Source organism: Apodemus sylvaticus, chromosome 1 (assembly GCF_947179515.1).
Source record: "Apodemus sylvaticus chromosome 1, mApoSyl1.1, whole genome shotgun sequence".
Classification (NCBI taxonomy): Eukaryota; Metazoa; Chordata; class Mammalia; order Rodentia; family Muridae; genus Apodemus; species Apodemus sylvaticus.
In genome coordinates this window covers 168,113,240-168,140,536 of record NC_067472.1, presented here as the reverse complement: position 1 = coordinate 168,140,536, position 27,297 = coordinate 168,113,240, and the positions used below count along the sequence as shown (strand labels likewise).

General features: G+C 45.1%; 1 protein-coding gene and 1 long non-coding RNA gene across 4 annotated transcripts; one reads left to right on the top strand and one right to left on the bottom strand.

The window, feature by feature from the left end:
- Positions 1-463: 463 nt before the first annotated feature.
- Positions 464-23,099, top strand: LOC127668744 (uncharacterized). The gene is made up of 4 exons (XR_007974174.1): positions 464-620; positions 2,273-2,380; positions 14,336-14,490; positions 20,498-23,099. It is a non-coding gene; the product is annotated as an uncharacterized LOC127668744 (long non-coding RNA).
- On the bottom strand, positions 5,103-27,297 carry LOC127668725 (serum amyloid A-4 protein). Of its 3 annotated transcripts, XM_052162496.1 has the most exons (6): positions 27,229-27,297; positions 26,703-26,794; positions 25,834-25,972; positions 7,592-7,686; positions 5,635-5,773; positions 5,103-5,266 (listed from the first exon to the last, which is right to left on the bottom strand). In XM_052162496.1, exons 2-6 carry the CDS (start codon positions 26,788-26,790, stop codon positions 5,104-5,106), a joined length of 624 nt encoding a protein of 207 aa, XP_052018456.1. In that variant the 5' UTR covers positions 26,791-26,794; positions 27,229-27,297; the 3' UTR covers position 5,103. The 3 variants fall into 3 exon arrangements, with proteins under 3 accessions (XP_052018456.1, XP_052018440.1, XP_052018447.1); XM_052162480.1 differs by lacking the exons at positions 5,103-5,266; positions 5,635-5,773; positions 7,592-7,686 and adding an exon at positions 25,089-25,426; XM_052162487.1 differs by lacking the exons at positions 5,103-5,266; positions 5,635-5,773; positions 7,592-7,686; positions 27,229-27,297 and adding exons at positions 25,089-25,426; positions 26,999-27,068.

The following is a 27,297-nucleotide window of genomic DNA, read 5'->3' as shown; positions in this document are numbered from 1 at the left end:
ACTCAGTTTCGATCTGTTCCTCTAGCTTCACCAGACATGCTTTCCTGTGTGTGCACAAGCACACACACACACACACCATCTTGTTCTCCTAGTGTCCCACAGTGTGGAGACATTTCTTCAGCCGTGGACTTTGAGGCCTGGGAGAGGGTGGTGCCCTTCTGGGCACTATTTCAGTGTTTCAGCAACACTTGGCTGTGGTTAGCTCGGCCAAGCACTCCACTGTGGAATCTGCCCCAGGCTGAGGGAATTTCCCCCTTGCTTCCCCCACCTCCATCCCCACCCCTACCCCCAGCCTGTCTGCCCTAGGAGACTGGCCTGCAGGCACTGCACGCCCTGGTTGCTGGTTTCCCCTTCCCATTTAGTTTAGCCAATGGGGAGCCCTGGCCCTGGCAAGGGAGGAGAGTAAGATTTTATGATTTGTTCACTAAGCTCCTTCAGAGAAGTGTCACTACAGACTGGCGTATTCCTTATCCAACGCTCATAACTCACACCATGCACCCCTCGCGCAAAAGGTCTGCCTTTGCCTGTCTGTTATCCCCTTCCCCTTCCTGTCCCCCACATTGCTTTCAAGAACCACTCTTCACTGGGGCTTAGAGGAGATGCTGCCAACCCACCCACAGGTAATTTTCAAGCCGCGTGATCTGATTTCCCTGCCCTGCATCAGCACCTCGAGGTGTGGGCACCTCGCGGCGTGGGCACCTCGCTGCATCGCTGCACCGGCTCCTGGCGCCGCCTGCTTCCCTCTGCTCCTACCACCTCTTCTGACTGGGCTCTGAACTGGGATGGTTCCTGCCAGCATCCTGACAGAGACAGAAAGAACCCACTGTGGTGTGGATGCCTCCCCCCAGAATGTTCACATGTTAGACATTGAATCCCCAAATGTAAGTGGTAGTGGGTTTTAGAGGCTTGAAGGTAAGTGGGAGTCAGAAAGGGTTATAATCAAGGGGCCGCCATGGCGGCCGTGAGAAGAGGAAGCTGCCAGGCGTGGTCTGCCTTTCTGTGTGGCGTTCTCAGAAGCGATACTAGAATCCGCTGCTGGACTTCCCTAGCGCATAGAATCATGAACCAAACCCACCTCTGCATCTCATAAACTATCCAGGCAGTAATACGTCACGGCCACAGAAAACACACTGTGCTTTCTTTAGCTTAAAAGCAGAGATTTATTTCATTGCTTATTATTATGTGTGTCTATGTGTGATCCCGGGATGAGGTCACCATATTCAGGGCGGATCTTTCTCTCTTCTTCTGGAAACTTCCTTAGAGACACACACAGAGGTGTGCCTCCCTAATGGCCAAAGCAGTTTGGTTTTCTTCTTTGTTTTTATTTTATCTTTGTTTGATTTTTAACTGCGTGCATGTGCGGTGGTACACACGAGTACAGGCGCCCAACGAGGCCAGAGGGAAGCCGGATTCTCTGCAGCTGGAGCTACAGGCGGTTATGACCCCCCCCCCACGCCAGTGTGGGTTCTGGGAACCAAATTCAGGTCTGGGGATCGAACTCAGGCTGTCACACTTGTGTGACTGGCATGTGCACCTGCACCTCTACTCTTCTCCATTTTGCCTCTTCTTTGAGAATTTCATACATTGCATTTGGATCATATTCACACACATACACCCCAACTTCTCCCATCTCCACCTCCCTCCCTCCTGTACACCCAGCCTCCTGCTGTCCCTTTTAAACTCATCAAGTCCAATTTCTGCCGTCCATATCTTGGATGGCCTTCCAGAGGAGTGTGATCCAACCCACCTGGGACCACACTCTCAGAGAAAACTGAGTCTCCCCTCTCCCTTGAAAGCTACCCTCTCTCCTATTGCTCCATACTAACCCTACCCTCTGTGGGAATTCTAAGTGAAACACAGATATCTACAAACTCAAAGCTAGCAGCCATGGAAGAGAGGATGCCTATGGTGTTTGTGTTTCTGATTCCAGATTACCTCGCTCAGGAGGCCTGTTTCCAACTCCATCCATGTACTGGCAAAGTTTCTGTTTTTGAGGCAGTGTCTCATGTATTGGAGGCTAGTCTACAGCTCATTATGTAGCCAAGGGTAGCTTTGAACTTCTGATCCTCCTGCCTCGACCTCCAAAGAGCCACTAAACCCAAATTATGCAATGCTGGGAATTGAACCCAGGGCTTCATACATATTGGCAAGGATTCTGTCAACTGAGCTACATCCCCAGTGCCCTAGAAATTAATTTTTTATTATTATTTTAATGTGAGGAGTACATAGGTGTCTCTCTCTTTCTCTCCCTCCCTTTCTGCCCCCCCTCCAGTGCCAGGAGCCTGCCTGCCCGTCTCCATCTTCCCTCCTCAACACCTCTGGGTTATAGATGCTGCCGGATGCCCAGCGTTTGTGCGAATGCTGTGGGTCCAACAATCAGGTATGTATACTTGTGCAGGCTGAGCCATCTTCCTGATCCCTGTCCCCAAGGCATATCTGTGCTGAGTCAAGTGTCATCATAATTAACCATCACCAGAACTGAAAGCTTATTGCTTAAGTTTAAATTTCATGCTTTGTCACATCTCAGACACACATTTACTGATTATAAATTCCTAAATGAGGATATGCATTAAATTTACTAATAACCAGACACTGTTGATGAAACTTGCCACTCCTGTAGAAATGAATATATTTGCTTTCTTTTTTAACAGACACAAAGATGATTGAGACAAAAGCCTCTCATCTTAGTAAGCCTAGAATTTCTCACTGAGTACAATGTAAAAGATCTGAGTGACAAGAAACTATTATTTTAGTTTAATTAGTTTTTTCTTGGAAGTGTATACATAATTGTGCATCTTTCAAGCTACTGTGTTTCACACTTAAAATAAATAGTGTGTCATCACATGGTGTGTTTCCTGCCATGTGAGAAAACAGTACTTTAGTGTGGGGGTGGGAGGAGAGACAGACAGAAAGACACAAAGAGAGAGACAGAGACAGAAACAGAGGGACAGAGACAGAGATGGACACAAACACACAGACAGCCAGAGACAGAGAAACAGAGACAGAGACAGACATGGAGATAGACAGACAGAGAGACAGAGACAAATAGAGAGACACAAAGAGACAGAGACGGACAGACACAGAGACAGAGAGAGAAACAGAAAGTCAGACACAGAGAGACAGAGAAACAGAGACAAGACAGATAGACACAGAGAGACAGACACAGAGACAGAGACAGACACAAGGTCTGCTATACAGCCCCGGCGGGCCTCAAGCTAGCAGTGATCCCCCTGTCTCTACCTCCTGAGTGTTGAAGTTACAGGCATGTGCTACCACACACTTGGAATGAAAATGTTCATTTTTCCTCCTAAGGCTTTTCACAGTCTATTTATACTTCATACTTTCCATTTCTGTGAGAGTTGCAAAGCATTGCTGAGAAAATTAAATATTTTCTATGGCACAGCAAGACTTTATCATTCAGCTGACATTTGAGCATCGGTTTGGGGATAGATTTGCAGTCATCTCAGAGTGACTCACTACCACATTCTACAGACTAACATTTGAGTAGAACATTCATGCTTTGTACAATCAGGCCTACTTGTAGATCCTACTCCAGGAGTGCTGACCTCTGGGGAACTCGGGCAATTTCATTCTCTTTTTTCAGTTCATGTTTCTAGAGCAGCCACTCAGGGCAGATGTTATAACAGGTAAGGGCACAAAGGTGGCATACAACGAGACAGACATTTTTGTCCTTTGATTTTTTTAATATATTTTCCCTGTAGACAGATAGGCAGATAGGCCAACATAGGGAAGTATGCCAAACTCTGAAAGTAGCTACACGTGACAAGGGCAGGAGGAATCCCCAAGTTCCTCATCCTCGATCCCGCAGGCTCCATTCGTCCCCCCACCCTTCTTTCTCTGAGGAAGTGATGTCGCTACTCCTTTTGAGTTAGTCTTCCACCCCGGAAGCTGGCTTCGACATAGCAGTCATTCCCTTATGACCAGAATCGGCCTCTTCATCAGAGCCTTCCTGTCCCTACAAACCAGATTGGCCTTCACTAAAAGAACGCCTTTGCTTATGAGTGAATGAATTGAATTCATTTATTCCTGCTCAGTGATGTGTTTTGCTTCCCTTCTAGAACAGGAAGTAGACTTTTGTCTGGATCAAAAGACAGTGAGAATAAAACCAAGAAACAGTGATATGATAACCAATTCTTAGGTAGCATGGCCCAAGACTAGGTAGAACTTGAGCTGAGTTAGGCACTGGTGTGTGTATGTGTGTGTGTGTGTGTGTACTTTATGGAGACACAGGGTCTCATGTACCCCAGGATGGCCTCAAACTCAATATATAGCCAGGGCTGGCCTTGAACTTCTAACCTGTCAGTCTCTGCTTCCCCAGTGCTGGGATTATAAGTGTATACCATCACCAGGTTTATTCATTCTGGGAATTTACCTAGGGATCTATGCAAGCCCTCTGCTAACTGACTATATCCATGGTCCCCAGTGCAGTTTCTAAGTTAGGGTCCCTAAGGTTAGGATGAAGCATCCCAACCCAGTGTTCTCTATTTGACCAGAGGTCACGGGGACAAGGCCTGCAGTCAGTGGAGAGGACACGACTGATAAGGCAGAGCTGCATCAGTACCCGGAAACGCATAGGCACAACAATAAAACAGAGACCCGGTTATGAGCAGAAGGTGGTGGGGTGGGGAGGGACACACCAGACGTGTGTCAAGGAGGAAATTGATGGGCAGGCACCCTCGGCTCATCTCGGAGCACACTCCACTTTGTGGAGAAGCCCCACATGGTGGGCAGTGCTTAGCTCAGGCCTGCTTAGCATAAGCTGGTGTGGCGAGAGGCGAGAGCAGATCTGGTGGGATTATGTGAGGGGCCTGGGTGGCTTCAGGCCTTTAGCTGCTGGTCGCTGCTGGTCACACCTTTTCCCCTGCTTATCTTCTGTGATCCGCAGTAACACTTTCTTCTCAGAAACTATTTCTGGGAGTTCCCTGTTTCTATCGACAAATTCAATCTGTAAAGTAGTTATTGGGCGTGTCTAGCTTCTCTGTGGTTCTTGTGGACAGGACGCCATGCCAAGTGATACCGTTTCGATGGAGAGAGGCTCGTGGCTCACAGCCTGGTCCACTGAGTGCAACCTGAGTGGCAGGCTCAGAACTTCTCAGGCAGGCCCTTGGGTCTGAAGTGATTAGGGTCTTTGCCACTGCGGCCCCATTCCTCGGCTTTCTGGGCAGACTGCAGGCTTTCCAACCCGTGGTCCCTGATTCCAAAGTAATACCGGTTGAGGAGGCCCTGGAAGTATTTCCTGCCAGTGCTGAAATCCGAGGAAGAGAAACAGGAAATGAATCCCACACTGAGACAGCTGACCTTGAAGTCTCTCCTCCTCTCCTACCAAAGAATGGCCCAGAAAATACCAGAGGAGTATAAACTGAGGCACAGAAAAGAGGAAATATTAGTTTCTTGGGCAAGGACTTCCCTTGGCTGATCTTTTCCATCCTGTTACAGGATGCTTTTGGGACCCTGTCTTGGTTTCACTTTTTCTTTGTGGGGGACTTCGATCCTCCCCCCTCCATCCCTACCCTCCTTCTCCTGCTCACCAGGCCTCCCAGACTCTGGATGCACTGACAGCAGGCGAGGCCACAGGCAGGAACAGTGAAAGGCACGAAGCACCAGCACCATTACCTGATTATTTTAGCAGCCCAGATGCCCCCAGAGCCCCTTTGTTGGGCCTCGAAGTTCCCACGAGCGTAGAAGTATTGGTCTGAATTTTGGTAATTAGCTTCTAGGTTGTCCCGATAGGCTCTCCACAAGTCCCAAGTCCCTTCAAAGAAAGAAAGGTTACAAAAGCGAACCAGGTGGTTCGCTGGGCAAAAAACAGAGGAATGAAAGCTTTCTGTGGATTTCTACATTTCGGCCCCTGACAGGATAATCCTTTGAAATGGTGATTCCAGGAAAGCGAGGTCCTCGCTGGGGATAGGTTCCCTGGCCCTATAAGGAGGGCGCTCCTCCATGGATTGGCTTGGCTCAGATTGATTGACAGTTGCAGTGTCCTGGGCTGTGTCCTATATGGATCTGTGTATGCTTTGCACCAAGAAGAGACTGGACTGTCCTCTCAGAGAGATAACATCCCAGGGGGAAGACCAGGGACAGCTGTGCAGTGAGAGCAGGTGGAGCATGGACATTTATCACAGGTCCCTAAGAAAGCACAACAGGGAGTGTATTAACTACTTCTCATCATTGGGACAAAATCCCCGACAAGTAATTTAGCGAAGAGGGCTGTATTTTGGCTTAGTTTAAGGGGAACATGGTGGTGGTGTGAGGGGACTGGGCACAATGTGATCCTTCCCTGAGTCTAGGCCCCCCAGCCCATGGAACGGTGCCACATGTATTCGTTTATAAGATGGATCTTTCTCCCTTCCTTGGTTAGGAAACACCCTCTCTGGAAACACCCTCACAGATACTCCAGAGGTGTGTCCCTTAGATGACTCTAAATCCAGCCAAGTTGGCACAGATTAACCACCACAGGCTCTGAGCTTCAGTCCCTTCAGCTGGGAGCTGCTCACACCTCGTGGTAGATTAAAGAGAAGACAGGATGAGGTGTTTGCAGGAAATGCCTAATAGATCGCTGCAGAGGTTGCACTCCTCCCAGACCTATGTCACCAATCGGGTGACGACTGACATCACGCAGACAAGAGCATAAAGAAGCTGGAACTAGCTGGGCGGTGGTGGTGCACGCCTGTAATCCCAGCACTTGGGAAGCAAAGGCAGGCAGATTTCTAGTTCGAGGCCAGCCTGGTCTACAGAGTGAGTTCCAGGAAAGCCAGGGCTACACAGAGAAACCCTGTCTCAAAAAAAAAAAAACAAAAAACAAAAAACAAAAAACAAAAAAACAAAAACAAAAACAAAAAAAAAAAACAAAAAAACGAAAAAAAAAGCTGGAACTTTATAACTGCAAATCATGGACTGTAATATAGTAGACCATTGGAACACTGCTTGCCGGAGTCTACTGACCCTTGAATGACACCCGCCTCCCAACCCTGAGCGTTCACTCCTGTATGCATATCCCTGGAAGAAATGAGTGTTTATCCCCAAGGAACAGAAATGAATAATCACCTAAGCACACGTTCATGAAGTTTGTCTTAGAGTTCCCTGCAATGGCCCCAAATGAAAAGATGGGGCAGGTGTACCATGAATACGTAAACTATAGTGTCAGAATACATGACGATGTGCAATGCTCAGTTTCTAGGAGTTCTGTGTCCTTGCTCTTAGCTCTTGGTCTGGAATAGGATGGGATTTCTCCAAGAAAATATCATCTGTAGGCATGTGCACATTTACTAAGTCCATGTGCCTCTGGAGACACACTGAGTGCCCACCTACACTCTAAGACTGGGGAATTCGCTGACTCGGAAATCCTGATCCTCCTGTGTCAGCATCAGAAATACAGGCTGGACCTTGTAAGCCATGTCTGAAGATCCCTCAGAGGGTGCCAGGCAAGCAGCACAGAGCGGGCAGCCACAGAAAGGCAAACTCCTGCCCTGACTCATTTGTAGCTTTGTAAAGGGGTCCCTGTGCCACAGGCACATGGTATCTGCTCAGAGGGAGCCAGTTACCCATGCCTGCCCTCCTCCTGACTTCTTACCTTGTACGGCTTCCCTGAAGAATGAATACCAGCCACTACCACTGACCCCCAGGAACAAAGAGCAGAGGACAATGATGGTGACAAGCCTCATCATGCTGTAGGAACAGAAAGAGCAGTCAAAACGAACCGACAGGCCAGGGGTGGTGGCACACACTTCCGTTCCCAGAACGCTCAAGAATCAGAGACAAATGGATCTCTGATTCTACAGCCAACCTGGACTACACGGCAAGTTCCAGACCACCCGGGGCTGCGTAGTGAGGCCCTGTCTCAAACAAACAAGACAGACTCACACTTTGACTTATAAAGACATGCTAGTCCTGAATTAACCAAGTGTCCATCCCTGAATTATTACTACAAAGACAACAGAAATGGGCTTTAGGAGTCTCTGCCGGTCACATCGCTGGATGAGGAATACTTCCAAGAGGTTGCTGGCTTATACCATTCGCACCTAGAGAGCTGACCAAAGCTGATCAGCGAGCCTTTCCTAAGTGTCCTGTTCCACTTAGCTCAGACCCCCAACGATGCAGAGAGTCAGTTGGTGGTATGCGTTTTCAACGAGTTTGAGGCCCGGGGTTTCATCCCCAGCACCACCATAGAAAACCAAGCCTAGAAGCATGTGCCTGTAACCTCATCACTAGGACGTAGAAGCAGAGGGATCAGGAGCTTACAATCCTCCATGGCCATACTTCCAGGCCAGCATGGGCTACAAGAGACCGTATCTCCAGGGAGGGGAAAAAGATCAGAAAACATAATTTTTCCAACTAGAACTCACCGACTCTATATGAAACGGACCTCAGGAGTAAATCATGAGCCAGACCTCCCTGGGAACGTATGGCAGCTGTGGCCCTCTCTCCGACTGAAGTTTCAGAGGGATTGGGGCCGCCAGGGCCTTCTCTCCGTGGAGCATCTGATGCCTTCTCTCTCCTGGCTTGAACATTAATGAGAAGGGCACTTTTAAATCCAACAAGCCTTAGCAGAATCCCTCTTGCTCAATCCTTCCTGGTAAATAAACAGTTTCAGGCTGGGACTCTAGGTCAGCGTCCTAGTCCAGCACTTGCCTAGCACGTGAGACCCTAACTTCAGAAGCCAGCACCAGGAAGGAAGAAAGGAAAAGCTGGCAGATTGAGGAAAGCATTTCTCTGTCCATAAATTTTTTTTTCCTAGATTACACAAAATGTTTGTGTTTTGGCAAGTTTTTCTAATTCTTACCTCCCTGCCCCAATTTTCCTGAATAATACACTACAGGCTGTAAGTCGAAATAAAACTTTTCTTCACCAACTTGTTCATCTTCTTGTTGACCAAAGAAGGATGGGCTAAAACCTAGGAAGCAATCATAACAGAGCATCAGATGCCATTACAGATGGTAATGGGTCACCATGTGGTTGCTGGGAATTGAACTCAGGACCTCTGGAAGAGCAGTCAGTGTTCTTACCCACTAAGCCATCTCTCCAGCCTCAGAGGGGTTTGGTTTTTTTGTTTTTGTTTTTGTTATTGTTTTTGCCCAATCACACCATATGATAAAAATGAGGACTAGAGCAATGACAAACGTGAGAAGGCATCTCAGCTGCAAGAACAACCCTGGCATGAAGGCCCTGGGGCCATGCCTTTCCAGGGTTTGCCCATCACAGCTGTGCAAGATCACAGGCCATCTCCAGGAAGTTCACTTGCCCACTATAGTGCTTCCCGATGGTGTCTGTCAGATCTCTGTGAGTTTGAACTCAACCTGATCTTCATAGTGTGTTCCAGAGTGAGACCCTGCCTTGAGAGTGAGACCCAATCTCATGAAAAAGCAAAAAGCAAAATCGGTGTCATTTCTTTGAAAGCAAAATCTGGTGTTAGAGTAGCGTCAAGGTCGTAGTAGTACTGGAGGGTTGCCTCTTTGCAGCAGCTGTTGCCGCTTCTGTAGCTTTGGTGACGGCTTGGGAATGCTCTGTTTTAGGAGCTTCCTGGGCCTTGCTGGTTTCATTTACTTTCTCCTCCCTCCCGGAAGACATGTTTCAATACAGAGAAAATAGCTAGATAGCATTTAATTTACACTTCAAATAAGCAATAAAAAAAATAGAGTCCTATCCAGGTGTTTTCACGTACATTCGCAATCCCTCCATTTGGCAAGCAGAAGCAGGAGGATGGCAGGTTTGTTTACATATAGCAAGGTGAACACATGCCTGTAATGCCTCATGAGATCTTGTCTCAGAAAGCAAGAGTATACAAAGTATGTTGCCCAATTATATAGTTGCTTGCCTGGCTTGGACAAGTCCCTGTATTCAATGACCCTTCCCCAAAACACACACAACAAAAGAATTATAAGCTAACTTAGCAAATAAATAAATGCAAAATGACAGGGAGGGAAATACTGAAGGACTCTCTTGGTAGCGTATATGCTGGTATATATACATATATATTATATATGGTATATATATTATATATAATATATTTGAGATATAAGCTGCTATAAATATATACATATATAATACATTCAAGATATAAACTGGTATAAGTATATATACATATATAATATATATATTATAAGCTGGTAGATACAAGCTGGTAGATAATTGGCTTTCTAAATTCAAGGAGATAGACAGAAGACCACACACAGTAGCAGTGGCCTTGAGAAGGTTTTATAGTGCAGTCTCCCTGTGGTTGTATCCTCTGTCACCTCAGTTAGTGGTAATCAGACTAACACACAAGTACAAAAAGTACAAAAAATAACAGGGCAGACCCTGAGGTCTGAACCCCAAGGGGAATCATTGTACCAGTCCCCTGTGACATTTCCACAATGTCACCTATTCACTGTGTCAGGCACAGGCTGAACCCAAGCTGGTGTTTCTTCTATATGCGTTTGTATTAGACAGTCCCCCTCCCCTCTGCATGAGAAATCACACAGTTGCAAGTTGTTTGTTCTTATATGTGTTTATTACACACCTACTATGTGTTGTCTAATAAGTGCTGTGGATACAAAACTCAGGCTGTGTCCTCAGGCCCTACAGCACAGCCTCCTGAGATAAAATGTGCAGTGTTTGTCAGGCAGGCCAGCAGGTCTGTAGTAATTGGGGTCCTTGCCACTGTGGCCACGTCTGTTGGCTTCCTGGTCAGCCATGGTGTCCTCGTGTCCACTGCCAAAGAGAATCTGAAAGCCCTCTCTGGCGTCACTAGGAGAAGCAGACACACAGGAGATTGTTTACCAGGTTGTGTGGACACAGTCTACCCTTCCAGTCCCCCGCCCCTTTGCACGGGATGGCTTTAGGAGGAAACAGAAAGTGCCAGGAAGGAGGGGCTAGAACCTTGATCTTGCCAGGCACAGTTCTACTAGGGTCAGGCTGGTCACCCTGTTGTGAATCACCAGATAGGCAGGACTGAGAATTGCTCTCTGTTTGCATTGGAGGCAGGCCTTCCTAGCATGAGCTGTGCTGGCTCTGCCCACAACACAGGATCTACACTGAGTGTGGATGGAGGAAGTAGCTGCATTAGCAAGAGGGGGCGAGGCATAAACTGGCAAGACTTTCTCTGGGGCTCATCTGGTCTCCTGGGAGAATCAACCCTGCAAACCAGGCCCTATGTCCCAGCCATCGGTGTTACCTGATGACTTCAGCAGCCCAGACTCCCCCAGAATCCCTTTGGGCAGCATCTAGTTCCCCCAAGTATGGAAGTATTTGGGGGTTTTTTGTTTGTTTTTTTTTGGGTTTTGTTTTTGTTTTTGTTTTGCTTTGTTTTCTGAGACAGAGTTTCTCTGTGTAGCTCTGGCTGTCCTGGAACTCACTCTGTAGACCAGGCTGGCCTCGAACTCAGAAATCCACCTGCCTCTGCCTCCCAAGTGCTAGGATTAAAGGCGTGCGCCACCACGGCCTGGCAGGAAGTATTGGTCTGATTCTTTCCAGTTAGCTTTCTTCATGCCATGGTAGGCTCGTCACATGTTCCCAGCCCCTGGATGGGAAAGACGACATGCACATGAACCTGCATCCCTGATGCCTTCAACAGATTTTTATAGCAAAATCCCCTACTGGGTCATTTAACATATCTCCAGACACTGAAAATATCCACTAAGCCACTGTCACATTACCCTTGATCCAGAATGAGTGTTCAAGAGTGAATTTATATTTCTTAGGGACTTCCAGGTGTGAGGAAGCACAGGAAAGGGAGAGAAATGCTGGAGGTGGGAAAACTTCCTATCCTCATTCCTAGGCAATCCATCTCGACAGAATGCTGTGCATCAGTGTAAATGTCGCCTCTAGTCCCTTTGAACTGATTGTGCAGTGTTGTGGTTGCTTGAGGAGGCCATAGAGCAGCAGTCCTCAGTAGTGGCTCCAGATTCACTCGCTTAGGGAGCTACTGAAAGCTCCCAGGCCAAGCCACACCCAAGACCAATTCCTAAGACTCTGGGAGTAAGAGGACACAGGCTTTAGCACTATTGATGCCCCCCGGGGGATGTCACATACACCTAACACACTCACAAGTGAGACAGTGAGCACACACATTACCAGACAAGACTGGTCTCAGGCACAGCCGGGGTCAAACCACTGCTCTGCCATCTGCTGCATTCAAACCATTATAAGAAGTCCCAGGTGTGTATCTGTATGGCCCTACACACACACACACACACAAGGAAATCACATCCCAACTCGGTGGTCCCCCATTCCTTGAAAGGGCTAGCTGAACCCTGCAAGACATATTTCAGTCATCAGCCTTACCTGGGGAAGTCTCACCCAAATGAGGGAAAACCAACTGCTGACTCCAGGACCAGGGGGCACAAAATGAGGCTGGCAAGAAACTTCATCCTGATGAAATGAAAAGAAAGGCGCACGGCTCAAGGAGACACGCACAGATTCGCACCATCCTCTTGAGCATCTGTTATCCAGGGAGAGAGAGGTTGTCCAGTCCCAGTGCTGCTCACTAGGATCCCAGTGGGATACCCAGACGTCCTTGTAGGACAACCTTCCTCAAAAACACGAGGATCAGCTCTGATCCCCTCAGTCCTGAACTAAGTCTGTGGGAGGACATCAAGGCAGCTCTGATAGAGGAAGACAGAGACCAGATCACCACCCACTACAGAAACTTACAGGTCTGAGAGGCATTTCCCACCTGTGCCCTCAGCCCAGCACAAACTTCAAACCATATAAATATAGGAGACAAGTATTCTTTAAGAGGAAAGCACACTTTGGGAAAGAAGAAAGCACAAACATGTGTGTAAGTCGTTGTGGGGAGGCATCTCTCACCTGAGTTCTGGGAGAGTTGTGGTAGTCCATGGCTGTCAAGAAAAGGATGCTGAGACACCCCCACACACACTGGGGCCATGGACCCAGGTGCCGGGCTTGGTCCCTGGAGAAAGTCCCACCATGTAATTTCCTACCAAAGAAATCTCCCTGGACTCCATTCTACTCTTTATTCACAGGTCAGCTCACCCAATAATGCAACTAGGGGACACAGGACAGCCTTAATTTTCTTTGGTTAGTTTTTGTGTTAGGAAAGGCTCACTAGGGAAGGGGATTCCTTAGCTGCTTGAGGTATAGCGTGGGAGGTATCATCATCTATCCAGGATCTAGCTTTCTTGGTTGTTGACTTATGAAGGACTTTATGGGTAGAGCCAGACTTGTTGAATCACTGACTCCTAACAAGGTTCCTATTTGTGACACCTCAGGAATGGTGGATCCTAGTGGCTGATTAGCCATTGCACACAGCCAGGAGGAAGATAAGTAGCTCACAAAGGCAGTGTGTCTGAAAGCTGTCATGATGTCGGAAATGCAATAAAGTAGATGCCTAGCTCCTCTTTAGCTACTTACTGGGTTCATTTTCCCCACCTTTCCCACTCCCCTAACACTAAATAAGAAAGAAAAGGGATAGAAGGGTAAGGAAAGAGATTCCTGAATAAAGTCAAGGATCGGAAGGGGGTGGGGAGTGACATTACTGTTAGACTACTTCTGATTAGGGGCATCGAGTTCCTTGGGGCAAGTTCGATCTTTGCCTTCAAGGTATCTAGCATCTTCTTCTTGTTTGTTCTTTTCTCACATCTGCTTAACAAACTACAACTAACAGCAATCAACCACTCACAAACAACTCACCAAAACTAACAGCAATCAAACACCCACAAACAACCCACCAACTCTCTCCCAGGACCCTACCACTTATATACCCTGCAAAAAGTCTCCAAAATTCTAAACGTCATTCAATCAAAAAAAAAAAAAAAAAAACTATCTGCTCCTGGCAAAATCATTCTGATGCTAGAGCATGAGACAAATCATAGTGAGCTACTGGAAAGCAACCTCAAATACACACCCAGCACGTGGGGACATGAATCCCATGTTCAAAGCAAGCCTCACAGATGCCCAAACTTGCAGCTAGTGCCTGCCGTCTGTGGAGTCAACATGGTGACAGAGTTCAGAAGAAGCTGTGGGGCCTGAGAAATGTTCCCCTTTTCAGCAGAGATCACAACATGAGAAGGTTTTCAAAGATATGAAGCAGAATTAGGATGTAGTTCTGAGTTCACTAAAAAGCAGAAAGAATTTGAAGCCCCTGCTAGAAATGTATTAGGCAGGAAACAATCCAAATGTCTACAAAATATGGTCCATATTGAGGACAACATTTTGCACTTGCTGAAACAGCCTAGAACTTAGTTCCATCAAGGCAAATTCTAGAGTCTTGGGAGGCCTTGAGCTTTAGATTGTATGATAACTGGACAACTGGCTTGTGGATGTAGCTAGTTTGAGAATGATGCTGTAGCCATTTCTTTTCTTTCTTTTCTTTTTTTAGTACAAAATTGTACTGTTTAGTACAGTAATTGTCTGTTATCATTGGTTAAAATGATCACCAAATGAGTGTTTTGAAGACGTGGCTGAGGACACAGTGATGTGTACACACAGTGGAGCAGAATCTTACAAGACTGGAATAAAGACCAGCATAGAAAGGTAAGAAGACGGTGCACTCACAATGCTCAGCAGATTCACACAGACAAGGCAGGATGAACTAACTGCGAGGTTTTTTTGGATTTTTTTTTCTCACTGTCCAGTTATAGTGCAGATGCTAAGCTCATGGTGGGAGGGGTCTCACTGCATTTATCTTGGAAAGAGACACCCAGTAGGACAGATTAGTGGGGAATTGAATGACACACCGGCCAGCTGTGTTTGGATGTAACAGGGATTGTTTTTGAAACTGTTGAGATACCCAAGAGCACACGAGAATGGGCGAGGGTGCTGGTTTCAGAACTGTAGTGATTGTCCATAGTAGCCAGTGCTGACTGACAGACACGGGGGAGTTTTGAGGAAGCCCCGAAGTGCTCCTTGGATAGAACGCTTCCAAAACTGTGTGTAGAGCATCGACTCTGACCGGTGTTGGCAGTGTTCGCAGGGACAGCTGAACTAGGGACATCATGTTACCAGGGAGGGGATGCAGGGATGCTGATTCTGGCCTCTGATGAAGGGATGTGCACTGAAGGCCAATGCAAGGAAGAGAGTTAGGGAAATGAATGTTTAGAACTCTGGATAGAGGCGGGCGCCTGCCTTTCCTCTTCATAGCCTACGGGCTCCTAAAGAGGCAGATACTCAGAATCCCGGCTGACCTCCTCCTCCTAAGATCAGATAGATTGTAAGATAAAGCCATGAGGATGCCTTTCTAGTTTTCTCCAACCGTGCTTGGACTACGTTCCAGAGCAGTTGGGAGGGAATGGGGGTGCCCAGGGTGAAGAAAAGAGAAAAGCTGGGAAAGGCAGAGAGAGGCTGGCTAGAGGGTACACTTGGCTTTGATATATTCTCGCGACCTAACAGAAAGTGTTGATGAACAAGACTGTGTTTTGAGGGATGACACCTAGCATGCAAATGTGGACATAGAGCTTGGAACACGGCTCAGTGGTATAGTCCTGCTTTGTATGCTTCAAGTCCTCGGGAGTTTAAAACCACACACACAAACAAAACAAAAACGCGTACTTTAGGAACTTCAGGGAAGTTTGACCTTCAGAGATGCTTAAACACAGCACAGAGGTTTCAATTTTCACCATAGGGGGCTGGAGAGATGGCTCAGCGGTTAAGAGCACTGACTGTTCTTCCAGAGGTCATGAGTTCAATTCCCAGCAACCACATGGTGGCTCACAACCATCTGTAATGAGATCTGGTGCCCTCTTCTGGGATGTCTGAAGACAGCTACAATGTACTTATAATTAATTAATTAAAAATTTTCACCACAGGGACAGGGATTCATGGGCCAGAGAATCACCGTCAACTCATTACTTCTGTCAGGAGTACAACCTATCCTAGGCATGATGTTATTACACAGAAGGAAGAGTCAAATCTGTCTCAAAATCCAGTCTGTCAAAGATCCCGTAGGGCCTCTACAGAGGCATAAGGGAGTGTGTACGACTCATTGAAGGGCCAGCACCCAGGGCTCAGCAGCCCTCTGCCAGCGTTCTCCTGGAGGAAACAAAGCAAGTTTCATAGATAGCTGTAAAGCAAGGTTTTGGGAATATGAACACGAGGCTTGGTGGTCGGAGTGACCAGGCCTAGTTGAGACTAGCCAAGACAAACATAGCTAGCTGTTCTTGAAAAAAATCTCCCTACCCTTCCTCTTGATAAATTCCGAGAAGGGAATATGTCTGCCTAATCTTCTCCCAGACCACCCAGTTCTTCCTCCTCTGAGGAACTTATCAGCCTGGCTCTCTCTCTCTCTCTCTCTCTCTCTCTCTCTCTCTCTCTCTCTCTCTCTCTCTCTCAGACTTTTTAAGGCCAGGTGCAGAGCGAGATGAGGAAAATTGACTAACCTAGCCAAGAACACCCCCATGTGTAAACCAACCAATGCCCGAAGAGATCCTTTGTCTTGTATTTCGCCAATCAGAGTAAGCCAACAGGCCCTGTTGCTGGGGACTGCCCTCTACAAAGTATAAAAAGTGTGTGCTTTCTTTGTTTGGGGTTGTCTTCAGGAAAATATTGGAGAAATAAATGTAAATCAAAATTTCATAAGGATGGAATCCCTTTGAAAGATGAGGAAGCAAAAAACAGGGTGAGGGGCACGCCCTCTGTCCCAAAATAAAAAAAGGGCAAAATAGGGAGACAGAGGAAGGTAAATGGAAACTGAGTCCTCTGGCCCTTGAGTTTAACATCTTAAGCTTACCCAAAGCAACACCAAGAAGTGCAGAATTAGATCTTGCAGTAGACAAAGATTATATACTCTCTATTTATGAGGGAGTGCAATTAGTAGACACAGGATTTAAAGGACCACTATCGACACAATTAGCATATCAAATGATTCCCATGAAGAAGGAAGGAGAGGGCCCTGGTCCTGGAAAGGCTTGATGCAGCATTGTAGGAGAGTACCAGGACAGAGAAATGGGAGGGGGTGATTGGGGATTGGGTGGAGAGAAGAAGGCTTATGGGACATATGGGGAGGGGGGAACCGGGAAAGGGGAAAGCATTTGGAATGTAAGCAAAGAATATAGAAAATTTTAAAAAAAGGAAAGAAAAAAGAAAGCAAAGCTGTATAAATAGCTAAGTCATAAAAGTAATAAAAAATGAACTATCTATGAAAAAAATTGCTTTGTCTAAGTCACACTGTTCTGTTGATGTAAAGTGACACCATAACCAAGGCAACTTTTATAAAAGAAAGCAGCATTTCTTTAAAAAACAAACAAACAAACAAAACAAACAAAAAAACCCAGACACACACACAGAAACACACAATAAATAAATAAATAAATAAATAGCCACTATCACCTGGCACCTTTGGTCTTATAATACGGAAAAGTTCAAATTATAAGAAAAATCTTAAAGTACTTCCTGGAGTAATTAATTCAGACTTCCAAAAAAAGATAAAAATTATGATTAGGTCATTAAAAGAAACAATACAACTACATAAAAACCAACGGGTAGGTCAGATAATACTACTCCCTTATATACAACTCCCCAACCCAATATTAAAACAGACTAGAGGGGATGAAGGGTGTGGCCCCACAGAAGTGTCAGCCTGGGCTCAGAAAATCACTAATCAAAGACCCTTAAAAACCATAAAAGTAGAAGGAAAAAATATCCAAGGATTCTTGGACACAGGAGTGGATAGGTCTTGCACTGCAGGAAAGGCGTGGCCTGGGACATGGCCTGTAGTTCACACCACCTCTACTCTGGTGGGATTGGGACCAGCTTCCAACGTGGCTCCAAGTTCAAAAATCCTGACCCGGGAATGTGAAGGCAAAGTGGATACTTTCCAACCTTGCATTATTTCCTCTTTGCCATTCTCCTTACGGGGAAGAGATATCTTAGGGGAAATGAAAATTAAATTAACCACAGATGAAAATTGGAATGATCAGCATTTTTATAGGGTCCACTGATGAGTTATATGTAAATAAAATATCATGGGTTAAGGATGAGCCTGTGTGGAAGAATCCGTGGCCCCTAACGCAGGAAAGATGCAGGCTCGAGAACAACTGGTAGAAGATCAACTGCAGTTAGGACGCGTTGAAGACTCTAACAGTCCATGGAATACTCCTGTGTTTGTCATAAAGAAAAAAATCAGGCAAATGGAGACTCTTACAAGATCTTAGGGCTCTTAATAAGACAGTACATGATATGAGAATTTTACAGCCAAGAGTTCCATCCCAATAGCTGTTCCAGAGAATTGTTATATTATAGGTATAGATTTAAAAGGTTGTTTTTTCAATATAAAGTTACAACCAGAAAATACACAAAGATTTACTTTCAACATTGCTTCTGTTAATTTTCAAAAGCCATTTCAAAGATATCAATGAAAGGTTCTCCCCCAAGGTATGAAAAATAGTCCAACTCTTTGTCAGAAATTTATAGATCAAGCTTTAAGATCCATCAAGGCTAAACATAAAGAGGCTTTCATATTACATTTTATAGATGATGTTCTTTTTTTTTTTTTTTTGGTTTTTTGAGACAGGGTTTCTCTGTATAGTCCTGGCTGTCCTGGAACTCACTCTGTAGACCAGGCTGGCCTCGAACTCAGAAATCTGCCTGCCTCTGCATCCCAAGTGCTGTACTTAAAGGCATGTGCCACCACTACCCAGCAATGATATTCTTATAACAGAAAAAACAAAGGATTTAACTAAATTAATTTTAAAAAATATCATTGAGACATTGACCAAACATAGACTAATTATCACCCCAATAAAATTCAATATAACAAGTCAATAAATTATTTAGAAAAAACAATTTATTATGAATATATTATATATCAAAAATTACAACTTAAGATTGATAAATTAAAGACACTTACTGATTTTCAAAAATTATTGGAAAATATTCATTAGATTAGACCTTATTTAAAAATGACAAGACAATTACATTATTTATTTAAAGATCTTAAAAGAGATCCTGATCCAAATCTAAAAGACAGCTTACAAAAGGAAACTTAGAACAATTAGAATTGATAGAACAAAAGATACAAGATACTAAAGTAAAACAGATAAACTACTAAAAACATGGTCCCTTATTAACATCTTATACCCCTACTACATGTTTATGGCAAGAAGGTGTATTGGAATGGATTTATCTCCCTCATATTCAAGTAAAAAATGGTATCTTCTTATTTTTTATGTGTAGTCAATTAATTATTAAAGAAGGATTAAGTTCCAGGAAACTATTTGACAAAGAAATACATGAAATTGTTATTCCCTATAATTAGGAACAATTAGAGTATTTACTTCAAACTAGATTGGGGAATTGCATTAATTCATTATATGGGACAAATTAAATATCATATATCTCAGCACCCTATATTAAAGTTTCTAAAAGAAATAGAAATCATCTTTCCTTCTAAAATAACATCAGAACCTATTCCTGATGCCCTCTTAGTATTTACAGATGGGTCATCCAATGAAATTTCAGCTGTCTATATAAAAGATAGACCTGTGATCATTAAAAAGGTAAAAAAAAAAAATCTGCAGAGCAGGCAGAAATTATTAGTTATTACTACACTTAAACACATACCTAAAGAGTTTAACCTTTATACAGATTCAAAATATATAGTTTCTTTATTTCCAGACGTAGAGACAGCTCTTATATCTGGAAATTCCAAAGTTATATCACTCTTGGTTCAGTTACAAAATATAATTCAATCAAAAAAAAGAAAAAATTTTATAGGACATATGAGAGGACATACTGGCCTACAAGGTCCATTGGCTTTAGGAAATACTATGGCAGATTTATTAACAAAAGAACACATGATTGCTAGTGTGGTAGGCAAGCAGTAAAAAGTCGTGCTTTACATCAACAGAACGGATTGGCTTTGAGAAGGATGTTCAATTTGACACAAGAACAGGCTAGGCAAATTGTGAAGAACTGCTGAACATTGTCTGATGTGTATCATCCATTAGGAATGGGAGTTAATCTAAGGGGCCTTAAGGCTCAAGTTTTGTGACAAATGGATGTAACTCATATTCCAGAATTTAGAAAGTTGGCCTATGTACATGTGACTGTAGATTTCTACTCTCATGTGGTCATGGCTACTGCGAGAACTGGGGAAGCTGTCAAAGATGTCATACAACATCTTATTACACGCTTCTCCTCCTTAGGTGTGCCAAAAAGAATTAAAACTGATAATGCTCCAGCATATACTTCCCAAGCTTTTGCAAAGTTTTACATTCAATAGGATATAAAACACACAACAAGAATTCCATACAACCCCCAAGGTCAGGCTATCAGAGAAAGTACTCATCAAAATCTTAAGGTACAACGTCAAAGACTAAAATCTAGTGGTCGTTACTATTCGCCTCATCAGTTATTAAGCCAAGCTTTATTTACCATCGATCACCTTAATACAGATGATGGAGATTTTACCGCTATGCAAAAACATTGCCCCCCACAGCAGACTGATACTCCTTTAGTGATGTGGAAGGATCTTTTAACAGGCACCTGGAAAGGGCCAGATGTGTTAATCACCTCTGGAAAAGGATATGTATGTATTTTTCCACAGAATACAGAAACCCCACTCTGGATCCCAGACAGACTTATCTGACCCTTCCACCAAAAGGCCTCTATCAAGAACCCAGAGAAGAAAGAATCAGAAGAAGGCGAGAGAAGTACTACGGAACATGAAGAATGTTCTCCCTTCTCCACAGGCTTCTTCGGCTACACACACACACACACACTCTCTCTCTCTCTCTCTCTCTCTCTCTCTCTCTCTCTCTCTTCTCTCTCGCGCGAGCGCTGAGAAGCTCGCCCAGAGAGCACAACAGCTGGTCTCTGAAACCCGGAACCCACCATCACATCACGGCAGAGAACATGTTTCTTGCTGTGCTTGCTGTGCAGGTATACTGTGCCTCCGTGCCCTCGTTTTGGGCCTATGTTCTCCGTACTCCATATCTTCATCCCGTGGGTGGAGAGATGATGTACAGATCAGAGTCATGACAAATAACTCTAGTCTAGAGCTACTAGAGGGACATGCTGATTTTCCTCCCATTTGACTTCCTCTGTAATTAAATATGAGGAGATGTCAGACTCTGCCCCAATTTGTTACTTTGAAGAGAATGCCCCCCATGGGTTGCCTTCCCACTAGTTATAGAACTTTTCTTTTTGATACTCCAGATAGATCAGTTTCAGATAGGCGGCCCCCACACCTTAGTAGGTTAATGGGGGAGCTTTTAATACTGGTTTGGGGGTACTATAATTATAATGAAACTTTTGAAAGGCCAAAAAAAAAAAACTATGCCTCTTAAAAAATGTCTACAAAAATATTGAGATAGTGATCAATTGTGGGTATCCTTATTTCAAGATAAAAGTCCAAGATGGCTTAAATGTGGCTTTAGTTATTGGGCTTCAATATATGATCCATAAAACACTCAGGAAAAGTTTATGACTATTCTATAGCTACATCATTTCAAAATTTTAGAAGATATTTGACCAATAAGAAACTGATATATAATAGATATAGACCTGATACATTTATAAATGAGCCTATTATTAGATGTCTCACTCCAAGATGGGTGAAACCTATTTATGTTAGTCATTCTTCTTTATTTCTAATGTTTTTTCAAAAGTATTTAGACTTTTTGCTACAACTAAGATGGTTCTTCTAAAAAAGCCTAAAAAAAAATCTAAGAGCACTCCTTTGACAATTAGATCATGCCTAGTTTATCCTTACAGTATACTCACTAGATAGTCCTCAGATTTAAAAATTACTAAGTTAAATGATTTTATCAAGTCAACTGTTCCAAATGTATTTTAACTAATTGTGTTGATCCTATCTCAATTAAAAATCATTCAGTTACTTTGCTTTTACAAAGACCTTCTTATGTTATGTTTCCTGTAGATTTAAAAGATGATGTTTATTTTGATAATGTAGGTCTGCAAACGCTTAAAAAAGTCAATGAACTAATTAGACCAAAGTGTTTTGCTTCAGCTTTAGTTTTAGACATTAGCGCTTTAGTTATAGACAATAGCCATCCTTTCCTCACTTACAGTCTCAACAGTTACAATAGTTTCAGATATAAATACTACACATTTTGTTGATAATTTAAATTAAAAAAGTTTCTTTAATACTTACAAGACAACAAATCATAGGTAAAAAGTTAGAAGTAAAGCTGATGCTTTAGAGGATGTAGTTTTGACATTAAGACAAGAGGTAGAAAGCCAGGTATGGTGGTGCACGCCTGTAATCCCAGCACTTAGGAGGCAGAGGCAGGCAGATTTCTGAGTTCAAGGCCAGCCTGTTCTACAGAGTGAGTTCCAGGACAGCCAGGGCTACACAGAGAAATCCTGTCTCGAGAAAAACAAAACCAAAAGACAAGAGGTAGAAAATATGAAAGTTCAGCTTTCTACCAAGTGCCATGCCAGCTTTCGGTATACCATTACCTTACCTTATAATAAAAGTCACAATTAGAATATTACTAAAAAACATTTGTTGGGAATTTAGAAAGACAATGATCTCACTTATGATATGGCTCAATTTCAAGCCCAAATCTCCACTATGAACAAAACACATGTTAAATCTGCTGGCATAAGAATTTGGCTCAGTCTATTAGCCTTGGTTTACAGTCTTTAAACCCTGTTAGTTGGTTACATTAGATCATTGTTCTCGCCGTGGCAACAGGAATAATTCTTCTTCTTCTCCTTATTTTTCCAGTCATCTTCCGACTAATCTTTTTCTCCATCTCTACAGCCAAAAGAAAAATTTATGAGCTTCAATTAAAAAATAAAAGAGAGAAATGCCACACTGACCCCAATAGAGTCTGTGTGACAACTTCCCCAGACTGAGACATTAGACTTCAAAAGAAGGAGGTCTCCTGGAACTAGTTGTGGAACTCGAGGCCAAAAAAGAGATATTAAGCCATAGTTCTCATGATAATTTTTCTGTTTTGTTCTCTATCATTCCTTTTCTTCATTACAGGTTCCTGATAGCCTAGACAATGATCTTAAACAAAAATAATAGGTACGAGACCACCCCTTGAGACGGATCACTAACACGACCTTATCTCCAGGAAAACCAACACTTTACTTTTCAAATCGCTTACAAAATTATTATGATAGATAAAAACTTTCCCAACAACAAAATTTTATATAGCTACATGTGTATGATCACAGATGGGTTTTGATATATGATAAAAGAAAGCTTTAATGAGAAAGAATTAAAATAGTTTAAATTTATGCTTTGAAGATTTATTTAAAAAAATCAGACATTAGATGTTGAACAATATTAACCATAGGGGCTGGAAAGTTAGCTCAGTGGTTAAGAACACTGATCATAAAGATTTATTAACCTGTTCTTGAGAATATGCCACTAGCCTGGGGCGACTGCCCTATTAAATATATTCTTTTAGAACTGTTCTATTTTGATGGTGGCGTTACCTCTTATGTTTGTGATTCATTGAGCAAGTACTTTCAGAGTCGGAATGCTTAGATGATTTTTGTATTTTACTGTGCCAAATGATTCTCTCTCTTCCCCCCCCCGCCCCCCCCCCCAGGGTTTCTCTGTGTATCCCTGGCTGTCCTGGAGCTTACTCTGTAGACCAGGCTGGCCTCGAGCTCAGAGAGCTGCCTGCCTCTGCCTCCCAAGTGCTGGGATTACAGGCGTGCGCCACCACCGCCCTGCGTGCCAAATGATTCTTGTTGGTACTTGTGATTGTTTTTGCTGGATATGGTTTCTAAAAGTTGTGTCATATTTGCTTTAATGTATAAAATCCCCTATTTTTTAAAAAAGATTTATTATTTATTTATTATTATATGTAAGTACACTGTAGCTGTCTTCAGACACACCAGAAGGGAGCATCAGATATCCTTACGGATGGTTGTGAGCCATCATGTGGTTGCTGGGAATTAAACTCAGGACCTTTGGAAGAGCAGTCAGGTCTCTTAACCGTTGAGCCATCTCTCCAACCCAAAATCCCCTACTTAAGAGCTGCAAAATACACTCAGGTTCAAACTGCATCTATATTTGTTTCTGTTCCTCACTGCAGAATCCCTACCTAGACTTCAAAAACCCTCATCCCAGGGACCCCGATACCCTGCTGAGGTGGTCCCTGACACAATTAGGGACAAAACAGTCAAATATCTCAGCCAGTAGGAGACATTTCTTATCCAATTTCCCAGTATGAGAATTCATCCATGTTGCCTCTAGGGACAATAAGGAAACTAAGTCAAGCGGATGGGCTGGCAGGTATGGTGCTAATGGGACTCAAGGTAAGATCTTCGGGTAAGAGAGAACTTCAACTCAGAAACTTCCTCTATAAGAACCTGGTGCACCCTGGAAGGTAAGGTTTTCCTTTTTTTTTTTAATTTTTTATTGATTAATTGATTTATCACACAGTCCCTCTCCCCATTCCCCCTCCCTTTCTCCTCTGAGAGGGTGGAGCACCCTCTTTAGTATCCCCCATCCTGAATCATCAAGTCATGCAAGGAGGGATAGATGCATCATCTCCACTTCATTACTGATTGCTGGGGGAGGGCCCAGCCTAAGGTGGGTGCTATCACCCCTGGGCTACTGGTCCTGGGTTCTATTCCACAGCAGGCTCAGAAGAAAAAGCCAGGAAACAGCACTCCTTCTTCTGTGGCCTCTGCACCAGCTTCAGCCTCCAGCTTCCTGACCTTTGAGTTCCTGCCCTAGCTTCCCCCAATACTGAACAGAAGCATATAAGGCAAATAAACCCTTTGCTCTCCAAGATGCGCTGGTCACGGTGTTTCCTCACAGCGATAGCAACGCTAAGAGGAAAGTCCTCCTCGGTATTCCTTAGGCTGGAGAAGTCTGGTGGCCTTGGAATTGTGTGTTGTAGAGGACTGGGCAGGACCACAATGACAGCTGCAGCACACTCAGCATGAGGCCTCCCGTGGGTGTGGCCCTGCTCCCTAGAGACAGCACCACTGGGAACTAAGGCTGGGGCACAGGAACAGGTAAGTGGATGTGCTTCACAGGGAGTGAGGGGCTGGACACTGAAAGACCCAGAAATAACAACAAACACGCAGAGGCCCAGGGCCCCAAAGAAGGAGCTGGGGTGATCCAGGTCAGACTCTGAAGAGAGGCCTCTGCCCGAGTGTTCCCAGAAACCCCTCAATGACGGATACATAGGCTCAGCTCCACTTCCAAGTTCCTGTTTATTACCCTCTCCTCTAGCAAGTAGTTACTGCTGCGAGAGAAACACAGTTCTGAAACCCTGTTTGATACACGTGTGAGATGTGTGGTGTGTTTTCCCAAAAAGCAAGCTCAGTGTTCCAGGTCTAAACCCCAGACTCTGTCCTCAGGCCCTGCAGCGCAGCAGGCTAAAAGGAGGATTCTCAGTATTTGTCAGGCAGGCCAGGAGGTCTGTAGTAATTGGGATCCTTGCCACTGCGGCCATGTCTGTTGGCTTCCTGGTCAGCCTTGGTGTCCTCATGTCCACTGCCCAAGAGTGACTGAATGCCCTCTCTTAAATCACTAGAGGAAGCAGACACACAGGAGATTGGTTACCAAGCTGTGTGGACACAGTCCACCCTCCCAGTTCCCCCATCTGCATGCAATGCCTTTAGGAAGACCCAGAAAGTGCCAGGAAGGAGAAGCTGAGACAGTGGTCAGCCAGGCTGGTCACCTCATACTAGATGGACATAGCCAGAAACATGGGCTGAGAGTGACTTCCTGTCTACACTTGGGAGCAGGCCCACCGAATGTGGCTGTGCGCTGGCTCTGCACAGAGCCCAGAGCATATACTCAGCATAGATAGAGACACGGGCCTCGTGAGTAAGAGGAACAGGGACCTCAGGAACAGGGCATGGTCTTCTCCAGAGCTCACCTGCCACTGCTCTCCCCAGAAGAGTCAAGCCCTGCTACCCAGCCATCGGTGTTACCTGATTTTCTCGGCAGCCCAGGCTCCCCCAGGACCCCTTTGGGCAGCATCGTAGTTCCCCCGAGCATGGAAGTACTTGTCTGAGTTTTTCCAGTTAGCCTCCCTCATGTCAGAGTAGGCTCGCCACATGTCCCCAGCCCCTGCATGGGACAGACCACAGGAACAGGAACCTGAACATCTGCCCTGCCACTGAGAGGACAAGGGCACTGAAAGACCTTCTGGCTTGAGCCTGTGCTCAGAGCAGCCTGAGGGCATGAGCTGGATCCTTGCCTGGTCCCCTCAGGCTTCTCCAAGTCACTCAGGAGAGCCATCAGGGCATCCACTGGCCTGTGTTGGCTTTCCTGCCCACAGTGCTGCTGTGAGCTGCACCTTCCCTCCCCCCTCCACCTCCACCCCCGTGGGGAGCAAACCACAGAGGCAGGGCAGTGTCATTACACAGCAGGGCCTGTGAGCTTCCACACTGGGAGCAGTTCACCACAGGCTAACCACTTGCTTGCCCTCCAGCACCTACCACAGACCCCACTGCACATTTCTCTAGCAGAGCAACCTAATGTCTCTACAGCCACTGAAAAGTCCCCTGTGAGTACACTGCCTCCAGGTAAGGGACAGTGTTGTGGGTGTAGTGCCCCTAATCTAGGAAGTTCCATCTTGAGGTGACCAAAGGTAGAGAAGGGCTGCACACAGGGAGCTTCTGCTCTGACCACCAAGAATCTCTCCTGACAAAGCATGCGCACCATGGTGACACTGCCAACTCCTCCCTGTGAGTAGACCGCCTAGGTCCTGTGCTGTCTTGTGGAAGCTTGGGAGCAATGCTCTCAGCTGTGGGGACAAGTTCTGGTGTCCCCAGAGGTGGTGTCCCTGTCAGCTTACCTTCGAAAGCCTCACGGATAAACGACCAGCCTCCATTGCAGACTCCCAGGAGCAGGGAGCAGAAGAACAGACTGGTGAGCAGCTTCATCCTGCTGCAATGAAAGGAGAGGCTGAGGAGAGGCTCACACACTAGAGCCTCCCCCTTGGCCTCTCATCCACACAGCCTCTGCTCATTTCTTCTTACTGCTGTTCATGTGTGTCTTAGCAGTGCCTCCTGAGACCTCTCAGCAGGACCCCCGCCCCTCAGAGCCACAAGGCCTCCGTTCTGATCCATCCATCCTGCCTGCTCAACTAACTCTGTCCAGGAAGGCAGCCAGGCAGCAGGGAGGGAGCTGGAGGGCAGGGACCACCCAGGTTGCCACTTCCTCCAGGAGCCTCTGATTCAGTAGGAAGCAGTTCCCACATGTCCCCTCAGCCTGGCACAAACCCTACAAGTGGGCAGCAGCCAGGAGGCTCCACTGAGAGGAAAGAACACTTGCCGAAACACAGCCGCCAATAAGTTTGTGTGCACGGGTCTATGGCTCACCTGGTGTCTGCTGGGCAGAGCTGGAGGTCTGTGGCTGTGGGTGAGAGGAGACAGGTATTTATGCTGAGC

Bases quoted from the DNA above. Each gene is read 5' to 3' on its own strand.
- LOC127668725 (XM_052162496.1), bottom strand. From the start codon at position 26,790: ATGAAGCTGCTCACCAGTCTGTTCTTCTGCTCCCTGCTCCTGGGAGTC. The intron at 7,687-25,833 runs GTAACACCGATG...CTGTTCCTACAG, and splicing joins TGGGCTGCCGAGAAAATCAG to CATGATGAGGCTTGTCACCA. The intron at 5,774-7,591 runs GTAAGAAGTCAG...CTTTCTTTGAAG, and splicing joins CTTCAGGGAAGCCGTACAAG to GGACTTGGGACTTGTGGAGA.